At 38.5% G+C, this 12,330-nt stretch overlaps 1 protein-coding gene across 1 annotated transcript in view; it reads left to right on the forward strand.

Annotated features, from left to right (window-relative positions):
- The window catches only part of LOC138860379 (pH-sensitive chloride channel 2-like), a 12,100-nt gene extending 592 nt beyond the window's left edge, over positions 1 to 11,508 (forward strand). Inside the window, exons 3-5 of the mRNA XM_070117802.1 lie at positions 1,210 to 1,421; positions 6,685 to 7,039; positions 11,359 to 11,508. Of these exons, the coding sequence (XP_069973903.1) occupies positions 1,210 to 1,421; positions 6,685 to 7,039; positions 11,359 to 11,508 (717 nt within the window). The remainder of the gene's footprint in view (positions 1 to 1,209; positions 1,422 to 6,684; positions 7,040 to 11,358) is intronic.
- Positions 11,509 to 12,330: the final 822 nt, after the last annotated feature.

The raw sequence follows: 12,330 nt of genomic DNA on the forward strand, positions 1-12,330 counted from the left end.
TACGAATGTACATGCCCAAAGCTGTGATTAAAATCATGATTAAATTTAAAAGGGTTATTGTAAATGGGAACCGGATTTTGTCATTTATTGTAGGAACTTGAACTTGATTTAACCCATTCACCCCATTTGACATTCATTTTTGTTAATAGTTTATGATGGAATGGAGAGGAGCATGATATTAATAATTTTTGAAGGCCTTTACACAAAGGGTCCCTCTCTTTTTAGTAAATACTAGTTCTTAAAGCCCGACTTTTTCTTACTATAGAGGGATGATGGATATAAAAGATGATTTGATAAACATACTCTGAACTTCGCTCTTCGATGAAAACAATCTATGGCCCAGATTAGTTTAATATAGTAAGCAAATAACTGTTTGAAACTAATCACGCCCACGCGTCAGTCAAAGCACAAATTTCCTCTATTACTCGCAGCCTGACTTTCATCTTAATGCAAAGCTTTTTCACTTTCGAGCTGAGACACATATATGCATACGTCTACTACTGTCTCGCAGATACATGGGTTTCGGTCCCTTAAATGGGTGGTGGCAGCCTACCCTTAAGTGGGTAGTTAACTCGCTAAAAACCACTTGGGGAATTTTGTGATAAGCGTCTTGCTTGTTTATATGCAATTGTGTGATATGTTCATTGTGGTTTGTTTGTCTGTTTGTTGTAAGGATTCCGTATAAATTGTTTTTTTTTTTCTTTTTTTTTAGAATATCTGAATTGTTGATTATTTCATTGTCATATCGTTGTTGTTGTTGTTTTTTTTTCCAAAAACTCCAATAGAATTAAGTTGGTTTGGTTTGTCTGTGGGATTACTTACGAACCTCGTACTTCGTTTTATTAATTTCGAAATTTGGCGAGTACTCTTGTTTCCATTAACTTTTTAAAAATATCTTGTTTGTTTTCTTTTTTGTGTGTGTGTGTTCTTAGTTAACTTGCTTTGTTTTTTCATCTTGTTTATCATAATGATCATTGTGTTTATGACTCTGTATCCTGATCTTATTTCTATCATTACAGTTTATAATTCTAATCGTAGATCACTCTTATTTTTCTTAACATTTTGATAATGACCCAAATAGAAACGAAGAATTATTTTTTTCACCTTTATCCATCACACTATCACTACAAGACTTAGCCATTAATAGTAACACCGAACCCGCACTTCTTTGACCCATTCACTTCAAATCCAGCCAAATCCAACCCACAGATTACCAACATCAGAACCGATGCCCTGATTTTATCGTCGTCCTCGAGGGTGAGGTCCTGCCCCATCCGAGTGCAGCAGTACGAGGTCGTCGAGTGTGACCTCCAGTACCTCCCGGACACCAACAACTTCACGCTCCGCCTCGAGCTGAGAAGGCAGAGGATGCACTTCATCTGGACCATGTACTTGCCCTCAGCGCTGCTCCTCGGCCTCGGGTAAGTGAAGCGAGGGGAGAAGTCAATGGTTAAGAACTGAAGTTGGCTGGACATGTATGCTTTTTATTTTTTATTTTTTTTTTAATTTTTTTTTTTTAGATTATTATTATTGTTGTTGTTGTTGCATATTGTTATTATTAATATCATCACTGTTGTTTTTTACCATATTTTTTTTTTATTATTGTTATTGTTGTTGTTGCATATTGTTATTGTTAATATCATCACTTGTTTTTTACCATATTTTTTTTATTATTGTTATTGTTGTTGTTGTTGCATATTGTTATTATTAATATTAACACTGTTGTTTTTTACCATGAAGTTGGCTGGACAGTGATGTATTTTTTTTTTTATTGTTATTATTGTTGTTGTTGTTGCATATTGTTATTGTTAATATCATCGCTGCTGTTTTTTACCATGAAGTTGGCTGGACAGTGATGTATGCTATTTATTTTATTTATTTTTTAATTATTGTTATTATTGTTGTTGTTGTTGCATATTGTTATTATTAATATCATCACTGTTGTTTTTTACCATGAAGTTGGCTGGACAGTGATGTATGCTTTTTTTTTATTGTTATTATTGTTGTTGTTGTTGCATATTGTTATTATTAATATCATCACTGTTGTTTTTTACCATTACCATTGTTATTATTGTTGTTGTTGTTGCATATTGTTATTAACATCATCACTATTGTTTTTATCGTTACCATTGTTATTATTGTTGTTGGTATTGTTGTTATTATTTTTTTATTATTATTTACTATTACTATTATTATTATTATTACTATTATTATAAATATCATTATTATCATTACCGTTATCATCATTTGTATCATTTTGTTATTATTATTATTATCATTATTGTTGTTATTTTATCTATTCATTTGTTAAGAATGTTTTGGGAGAAGAATAGGTTTGTTCCTCAACTGTCTGCTAGAATGGACGGTTCCAATGCTTACATTTTCTTTTTCTTTTTCTTTCATCTTCTCTTCTACATACGTTTCTTCTCTTCTATTTCTCTTTCACGTACGTTTCTTTTTTTTCTATTTTTCTTCTACATACATTTCTTCTTTTCCGTTTCTCTTCTACTTACGTTTCTTCTTTCCTATTTCTCTTCTATGTACATTTCTTCTTTTCTATTCCTCTTCTACGTACATTTCTTCTCTTCCATTTCTCTTCTACATGTGTTTCTTTTCTATTTCTCTTCTACGTACATTTCTTCTTTCCCATTTCTCTTCTACGTACATTTCTTTCCATTTCTCTTCAACATACGTTTCTTCTTTTCCCATTTCTCTTCTACGTACATTTCTTCCTTTCCCATTTCTTTTCAACATATGTTTCATCGTTTCCCATTTCTCTTTTATGTACATTTCTTTTCTATTTCTCTTCTACATACTCTTCTTCTTTTCCATTTCTCTTCTACGTACATTTCTTTCCATTTCTCTTCAACATACGTTTCTTCTTTTCCTATTTCTCTTCTACATACATTTCTTCTTTTCTTATTTCTCTTCTACGTACGTTTCTTCTTTTCTTATTTCTCTTCTACGTACATTTCTTCTTTTCCCATTTCTCTTCTACGTACGTTTCTTCTTTTCCCATTTCTCTTCTACATACGTTTCTTCTTTTCCCATTTCTCTTCTACGTACACTTCTTCTTTTCTTATTTCTCTTCTACGTACGTTTCTTCTTTTCTTATTTCTCTTCTACGTACGTTTCTTCTTTTCTTATTTCTCTTCTACGTACATTTCTTCTTTTCTTATTTCTCTTCTACGTACGTTTCTTCTTTTCCCATTTCTCTTCTATGTACACTTCTTCTTTTCCCATTTCTCTTCTACGTACATTTCTTCTTTCCCATTTCTCTTCACCATACATTTCTTCTTTTCCCATTTCTCTTCTACGTACATTTCTTCTTTCCCATTTCTCTTCACCATACATTTCTTCTTTTCCCATTTCTCTTCTACGTACATTTCTTCTTTTCCCATTTCTCTTCTATGTACATTTCTTCTTTTCCATTTCTCTTCTATGTACATTTCTTCTTTTCCATTTCTCTTCTATGTACATTTCTTCTTTTCCATTTCTCTTCTACGTACGTTTCTTCTTTTCCATTTCTCTTCTACGTACATTTCTTCCTTTCCCATTTCTCTTCTACGTACACTTCTTCTTTTCCCATTTCTCTTCTACGTACGTTTCTTCTTTTCCATTTCTCTTCTACGTACGTTTCTTCTTTTCCATTTCTCTTTTACGTACATTTCTTCTTTTCCATTTCTCTTCTACATACTCTTCTTCTTTTCCCATTTCTCTTCTACGTACATTTCTTCCTTTCCCATTTCTCTTCTATGTACACTTCTTCTTTTCCCATTTCTCTTCTACATACGTTTCTTCTTTTCCCATTTCTCTTCTACGTACATTTCTTCTTTTCCTATTTCTCTTCTACATACTCTTCTCCTTTTCCATTTCTCTTCTACGTACATTTCTTTTACGTATATTTCATTCCCATTTCTCTTCTACATATATTTCTTTTCCATTTCTCTTCTACGTACATTTCTTTTCCATTTCTCTTCAACATACGTTTCTTCTTTTCCCATTTCTATTCTACGTACATTTCTTCCTTTCCCATTTCTCTTCAACGTACGTTTCATCGTTTCCCATTTCTCTTCTACATACATTTCTTTTTTTCCCATTTCTCTTCTACGTATACTTCTTCTTTTCCCATATCTTTTCTACGTACATTTCATCTTTTCCCATTTCTCTTCTACATATGTTTCTTCTTTTCCCATTTCTCTTCTACATACGTTTTGTTTCCATTTCTCTTCAACATACATTTCATCGTTTCCCATTTCTCTTCTACGTAAGTTTCATCGTTTCCCATTTCTCTTCTACGTACGTTTCATCGTTTCCCATTTCTCTTCAACGTACGTTTCATCGTTTCCCATTTCTCTTTTACGTACATTTCTTCTTTTCCTATTTCTCTTCTATGTACGTTTCATCGTTTCCCATTTCTCTTTTACGTACATTTCTTCTTTTCCCATTCCATTTCTCTTTTACATACACTTCTTCTTTTCCCATTTCTCTTCTACGTACGTTTCTTCCTTTCCCATTTCTCTTCTATGTACGTTTCATCTTTTCCCATTTCTCTTCTACGTACGTTTCATCTTTTCCCATTTCTCTTCTACGTACGTTTCATCGTTTCCCATTTCTCTTTTACGTACACTTCTTCTTTTCCCATTTCTTTTCTACGTACATTTCATCTTTTCCCATTTCTCTTCTACGTACACTTCTTCTTTTCCCATTTCTCTTCTACGTACATTTCATCGTTTCCCATTTCTCTTCTACATACACTTCTTCTTTTCCCATTTCTCTTCTATGTACGTTTCATCTTTTCCCATTTCTCTTCTATGTACGTTTCATCGTTTCCCATTTCTCTATTACGTTCACTTCTTCTTTTCTTATTTCTTCTCTACGTACATTTCATCTTTTCCCATTTCTCTTTTATGTACACTTCTTCTTTTCCCATTTCTCTTTTACGTATGTTTCTTTTTTTCCCATTTCTCTTCTACGTACGTTTCATCGTTTCCCATTTCTCTTCTACGTACGTTTCTTCTTTTCCCATTTCTCTTTTACGTACATTTCTTCTTTTCCCATTCCATTTCTCTTTTACGTACACTTCTTCCTTTCCCATTTCTCTTCTACATACACTTCTTCTTTTCCCATTTCTCTTCTACGTACGTTTCATCTTTTCCCATTTTTCTTCTATGTACATTTCATCGTTTCCCATTTCTCTTCTACGTACGTTTCATCTTTTCCCATTTTTCTTCTATGTACATTTCATCTTTTCCCATTTCTCTTCTACGTACATTTCATCGTTTCCCATTTCTCTTTTACGTACGTTTCATCTTTTCCCATTTCTCTTCTATGTACGTTTCATCTTTTCCCATTTCTCTTCTACGTACATTTCATCGTTTCCCATTTCTCTTTTACGTACATTTCTTCTTTTCCCATTCCATTTCTCTTCTACGTACATTTCATTGTTTCCCATTTCTCTTTTACGTACATTTCTTCTTTTCCCATTCCATTTCTCTTCTACGTACGTTTCATCGTTTCCCATTTCTCTTCTACGAACGTTTCATCGTTTCCCATTTCTCTTTTACGTACATTTCTTCTTTTCCCATTCCATTTCTCTTCTACGTACACCTCTTCTTTTCCCATTTCTCTTCTACGTACATTTCATCTTTTCCCATTTCTCTTCTACGTACGTTTCATCTTTTCCCATTTCTCTTCTACGTACACCTCTTCTTTTCCCATTTCTCTTCTACGTACATTTCATCTTTTCCCATTTCTCTTCTACGTACATTTCATCGTTTCCCATTTCTCTTTTACGTACATTTCTTCTTTTCCCATTCCATTTCTCTTCTACGTACGTTTCATCGTTTCCCATTTCTCTTCTACGAACGTTTCATCGTTTCCCATTTCTCTTTTACGTACATTTCTTCTTTTCCCATTCCATTTCTCTTCTACGTACACCTTTTCTTTTCCCATTTCTCTTCTACGTACATTTCATCTTTTCCCATTTCTCTTCTACGTACATTTCATCGTTTCCCATTTCTCTTTTACGTACATTTCTTCTTTTCCCATTCCATTTCTCTTCTACGTACACCTTTTCTTTTCCCATTTCTCTTCTACGTACATTTCATCTTTTCCCATTTCTCTTCTACGTACGTTTCATCGTTTCCCATTTCTCTTCTACGAACGTTTCATCGTTTCCCATTTCTCTTTTACGTACATTTCATCTTTTCCCATTCCATTTCTCTTCTACGTACACTTCTTCTTTTCCCATTCCATTTCTCTTCTACGTACCTCTTCTTTTCCCATTTCTCTTCTACGTACATTTCATCTTTTCCCATTTCTCTTCTACGTACACTTCATCATTTCCCATTTCTCTTTTACATACACTTCTTCTTTTCCCATTTCTCTTCTACGTACATTTCATCGTTTCCCATTTCTCTTCTACGAACGTACACTTCTTCTTTTCCCATTTCTCTTCTACATACGTTTCATCGTTTCCCATTTCTCTTTTACGTACATTTCTTCTTTTCCCATTCCATTTCTCTTCTACATACACTTCTTCTTTTCCCATTTCATCATTTCCCATTTCTCTTCTACGTACGTTTCATCTTTTCCCATTTCTCTTCTACGTACACTTCTTCCTTTCCCATTTCTCTTCTACGAGCGTTTCCAAAAGGTCTCTCGTTCTCTCTCCCTCCTTAGCTACGGCACCCTGTTCCTCCCGGCAGAGTTCTTCAGCGAGCGCGGGGCAATGAGCCTGACGACGCTCCTGGTGTTCATTTCGTTGTACACCGAGACGTCCTCGACACTCCCGAGCACGTCGTACATCAAAAGGATCGACATTTGGTTCGTTTTCAGCATCGTCTATCTAACCCTCATCATCATGCTTCACCTAGTTACTTGTACGTCTGCTCTCGTCGCTGCCTCTTCCTCTCCTTCTTCGCTTTTCTCTCGTCCGCTTGTCTCTCCCGTTCCTTCCTCTTCGGGGACGGCGGGAGCGAGTGTTCGAGATCGAAAGCAGTTCTCGAGGGACAGGTTGGTCTTGAGAGCGGCTCAGGTGGGTTTAGGGGCCGCTGGTCTCGCTTTCTTTGTCATTTATTTCGGTTGCCCTTAAAAAATTCAGTTTTCCTTAAAATCATCCGGTGTTCTTTGTCTTCTCTTTCGGTTGCCCTTAAAATCATCCGGTGTTCTTTGTCTCCTACTTCGGTTTCCCTTAAAATCATCCGGTTTTCTTTGTCTTATATTTCAGTTTCCCTTAAAATCATCCGGTGTTCTTTGTCTCCTACTTCGTATATCAAAAGGATCGACATTTGGTTCGTTTTCAGCATCGTCTATCTAACCCTCATCATCATGCTTCACCTAGTTACTTGTACGTCTGCTCTCGTCGCTGCCTCTTCCTCTCCTTCTTCGCTTTTCTCTCGTCCGCTTGTCTCTCCCGTTCCTTCTTCTTCGCCTTTCTCTCGTCCGCTTGTCTCTCCCGTTCCTTCTTCTTCGCTTTTCTCTCGTCCGCTTGTCTCTCCCGTTCCTTCCTCTTTGGGGACGGCGGGAGCGAGTGTTCGAGATCGAAAGCAGTTCTCGAGGGACAGGTTGGTCTTGAGAGCGGCTCAGGTGGGTTTAGGGGCCGCTGGTCTCGCTTTCTTTGTCATTTATTTCGGTTGCCCTTAAAAAAATCGGTTTTCTTTGTCTTCCCTTTCTTTAATTATCCGATTTCTTTGTCTTCTCTTTCGGTTTCCCTTAAAATCATCCGGTTTTCTTTGTCATCTGTTCGGTTTCCCTTAAAATCATCCGGTTTTCTTTGTCTTATATTTGTTTCCCTTAAAATCATCCGGTGTTCTTTGTCTCCTACTTCGGTTTCCCTTAAAATCATCCGGTTTTCTTTGTCTTATATTTCAGTTTCCCTTAAAATCATCCGGTGTTCTTTGTCTCCTACTTCGGTTTCCCTTAAAATCATCCGGTTTTCTTTGTCTTATATTTCAGTTTCCCTTAAAATCATCCGGTGTTCTTTGTCTCCTACTTCGTATATCAAAAGGATCGACATTTGGTTCGTTTTCAGCATCGTCTACCTAACCCTCATCATCATGCTTCACCTAGTTACTTGTACGTCTGCTCTCGTCGCTGCCTCTTCCTCTCCTCCTTCGCTTTTCTCTCGTCCGCTTGTCTCTCCCGTTCCTTCTTCTTCGCTTTTCTCTCGTCCGCTTGTCTCTCCCGTTCCTTCGCTTTTCTCTCGTCCGCTTGTCTCTCCCGTTCCTTCGCTTTTCTCTCGTCCGCTTGTCTCTCCCGTTCCTTCTTCTTCGCTTTTCTCTCGTCCGCTTGTCTCTCCCGTTCCTTCTTCTTCGCTTTTCTCTCGTCCGCTTGTCTCTCCCGTTCCTTCTTCTTCGCTTTTCTCTCGTCCGCTTGTCTCTCCCGTTCCTTCTTCTTCGCTTTTCTCTCGTCCGCTTGTCTCTCCCGTTCCTTCGCTTTTCTCTCGTCCGCTTGTCTCTCCCGTTCCTTCGCTTTTCTCTCGTCCGCTTGTCTCTCCCGTTCCTTCGCTTTTCTCTCGTCCGCTTGTCTCTCCCGTTCCTTCGCTTTTCTCTCGTCCGCTTGTCTCTCCCGTTCCTTCCTCTTCGCTTTTCTCTCGTCCGCTTGTCTCTCCCGTTCCTTCGCTTTTCTCTCGTCCGCTTGTCTCTCCCGTTCCTTCTTCTTCGCTTTTCTCTCGTCCGCTTGTCTCTCCCGTTCCTTCTCCTTCGCTTTTCTCTCATCCGCTTGTCTCTCCCGTTCCTTCTCCTTCGCTTTTCTCTCGTCCGCTTGTCTCTCCCGTTCCTTCTTCTTCGCTTTTCTCTCGTCCGCTTGTCTCTCCCGTTCCTTCCTCTTCGGGGACGGCGGGAGCGAGTGTTCGAGATCGAAAGCAGTTCTCGAGGGACAGGTTGGTCTTGAGAGCGGCTCAGGTGGGTTTAGGGGCCGCTGGTCTCGCTTTCTTTGTCATTTATTTCGGTTACCGTTAAAGTCGGTTTTCTTTGTCTTCCCTTTCTTTAATTATCCGATTTCTTTGTCTCCTACTTCGGTTTCCCTTAAAATCATCCGGTTTTCTTTGTCTTCCCTTTCTTTAATTATCCGATTTCTTTGTCTTCTCTTTCGGTTTCCCTTAAGATCGGTTTTCTTTGTCTTCCCTTTCTTTAATTATCCGATTTCTTTTTTCTTCTCTTTCGGTTTCCCTTAAAATCATCCGGTTTTCTTTGTCTTCTCTTTCGGTCGCCCTTAAAATCATCCGGTTTTCTTTGTCTTATATTTCAGTTTCCCTTAAAATCATCCGGTGTTCTTTGTCTCCTACTTCGTATATCAAAAGGATCGACATTTGGTTCGTTTTCAGCATCGTCTATCTAACCCTCATCATCATGCTTCACCTCGTTACTTGTACGTCTGCTCTCGTCGCTGCCTCTTCCTCTCCTTCTTCGCTTTTCTCTCGTCCGCTTGTCTCTCCCGTTCCTTCGCTTTTCTCTCGTCCGCTTGTCTCTCCCGTTCCTTCTTCTTCGCTTTTCTCTCGTCCGCTTGTCTCTCCCGTTCCTTCGCTTTTCTCTCGTCCGCTTGTCTCTCCCGTTCCTTCTTCTTCGCTTTTCCCTCGTCCGCTTGTCTCTCCCGTTCCTTCGCTTTTCTCTCGTCCGCTTGTCTCTCCCGTTCCTTCTTCTTCGCTTTTCTCTCGTCCGCTTGTCTCTCCCGTTCCTTCCTCTTTGGGGACGGCGGGAGCGAGTGTTCGAGATGGAAAGCAGTTCTCGAGGGACAGGTTGGTCTTGAGAGCGGCTCAGGTGGGTTTAGGGGCCGCTGGTCTCGCTTTCTTTGTCATTTATTTCGGTTGCCCTTAAGATCGGTTTTCTTTGTCTTCCCTTTCTTTAATTATCCGATTTTTTTTTTTATTATTTTTCGGTTGCCCTTAAGATCGGTTTTTCTTTGTCTTCCCTTTCTTTAATTATCTGATTTAAAAAAAATCTTTTTCGGTTGCCCTTAAAATCGGTTTTCTTTGTCTTCTCTTTCTTTAATTATCTGATTTTTTAAAAATTCTTTTTCGGTTGCCCTTAAAATCAGTTTTCTTTGTCTTCTCTTTCTTTAATTATCTGATTTTTAAAAAATTCTTTTTCGGTCGCCCTTAAAATCAGTTTTCTTTGTCTTCTCTTTCTTTAATTATCTGATTTTTTAAAAATTCTTTTTCGGTCGCCCTTAAAATCATCCATTTTTTCTTTGTCTTCTCTTTCGGTCGCCCTTAAAATCATCCGGTTTTCTTTGTCTTCTCTTTCGGTTTCCCTTAAAATCATCCGGGTTTCTTTGTCTTCTATTCGGTTTCCCTTAAAATCATCCGGGTTTCTTTGTCTTCTATTCGGTTTCCCTTAAAATTACCCGGTTTTCATCTTTCGACTTTTATGTATATCTTCATTATCTTCACCTGCTGCTTTCTTTGCTTCATTCAGTGTTCTTTTCTTTTCATCTTCGTTTTTCCATCTTTTTCTTCCATAGTCAGTCTCCTTCCTCTTTCCTTCTCCATTCAGTCTTCCTTTTTCTTCTTCACTCATTTTTGTCTCTATTCAGTCTTCCTTTTCTTCTTCATTCATCTTTTTTTCTTCATTCAGTTTTCTTTTTTGCTTCTTCATTGTTTTATTTTTTCTATATTCAGTCTCCTTCCTCTTTTCTATTTCATTCATCCTTCTTCTTTCTCTTCTTCATTCAGTCTTCCTCTTTTTTCTTCTCTTATTCAGTCTTCTTCCTCCTCTTCAATCAGTCATCTTCCTCTTCTTCTTTATTCAGTTTTTTTTTCTTCTATATTCAGTCTCCTTCCTCTTCTCTATTTCATTCATCCTTCTTCTTTCTCTTCTTCATTCATTCCTCTTCCTCGTTTCTTCTTTATTCAGTCATTTTTTTTCTTCTTCATCTTTTTCATCTTCATTCAGTTTTTTTCATCTACTTCATTTACCCATAAAGCACCGATATTGACCAGTCTGCCTCTCTGTGTATGTATGTATGTGCGTCTGTCCCTCCGTGTCTTTATCTCACTGTGTACGTACATACGTATCTGCGTGTGCAGATGTGTGTAAGTATCCGCTGAGTGTCTTCATGTGCACTGTATACGTGTGTTTGTGTCTCCAGTCTCTTCATGTGTCTCGGTGTCTGCCTCCTTATGTGCGTATATCTGTGTGTGTGTGTGTGTGTTTGTGTGTGTATGTGAATACGTGTGTGTGCGTTTGTGTGTGTGTGTGTGTGCGTGTGTGTGTGTGTATATGTACATCTGTGTGTGCGCGTGCGTGCGTGTGTGTGAGTGTGTATGTGTGTGTTTGTGTGTAGAGTAGAGAGGATGAAGGGAAGGACAAGGCAAGGAACCCAAATATCCTATTAACTGCCCTCTTCAAAGCGTAGGATAAGAGACAAAAAATCCTTGCAGCCATTTCTCAAGCTCATCTTATCCTTGTGGATGGTATTGTTACAGACCAAATGAGAACCAGACACGCCGTAGTAATGGAAATGGGTATATTGCTCCTGGGTATGGTTATCCTTCAGTACAAGTAACTTTTTTTTTTTTAGGGGGGGGGGATCACGAAATGTTTCTGGTCGGTTATCCAAAGATTTTATGTATATATATTTTTTTTAGATATTAAAGATAGATAAACAGCATTGGTACCCCCAAAACTCAACCCCCCCCCTCTTTAGGCAGCTCACCCAAAGACTATGATTGATAGATATTTAAAAAAAAGAGTTAAAGAATAAAAGATAATAGATGAATAATAAGATAAGATATAAATAAGAAAATCAGTTATTTAAGATACGATAAAAAAAAGAAAGAAAAATAATAATACGCTTGGGTTCTGCTTTTTTTTTTTTTTTTTTTTTTTTTTTTTTTACCTTTTTTTGCCCAATCGTGATCTCTTTTAACTTTTGTCCGTTGGGGATATGTACAAGCACTACTTTCTCTCTGTCATTTCTCTCACTCACTTCCCCTCCTCTCTCACTCACTCTCCCCTCCTCTCTCACTCACTCTCCCCTCCTCTCTCTCTCCCACCCAATCTTTCTCTCCCCTCCTCTCTCACTCGCTTCCCCTCCTCTCTCACTCACTCTCCCCTCCTCTCTCTCTCCCCCCCAGTCTTTCTCTCCCACTCTCCCCTCCTCTCTCACTCACTCTCCCCTCCTCTCTCACTCACTCCCCCTCTTCTCTCACTCACTCTCCCCTCCTCTCTCACTCACTCTCCCCTCCTCTCTCTCTCCCACCCAATCTTTCTCTCCCACTCTCCCCTCCTCTCTCACTCACTTCCCCTCCTCTCTCACTCACTTCCCCTCCTCTCTCACTCACTTCCCCTCCTCTCTCATTCACTCTCCCCTCCTCTCTCACTCACT

Source organism: Penaeus vannamei, chromosome 41, assembly GCF_042767895.1.
Source record: "Penaeus vannamei isolate JL-2024 chromosome 41, ASM4276789v1, whole genome shotgun sequence".
Lineage (NCBI taxonomy): Eukaryota > Metazoa > Arthropoda > Malacostraca > Decapoda > Penaeidae > Penaeus > Penaeus vannamei.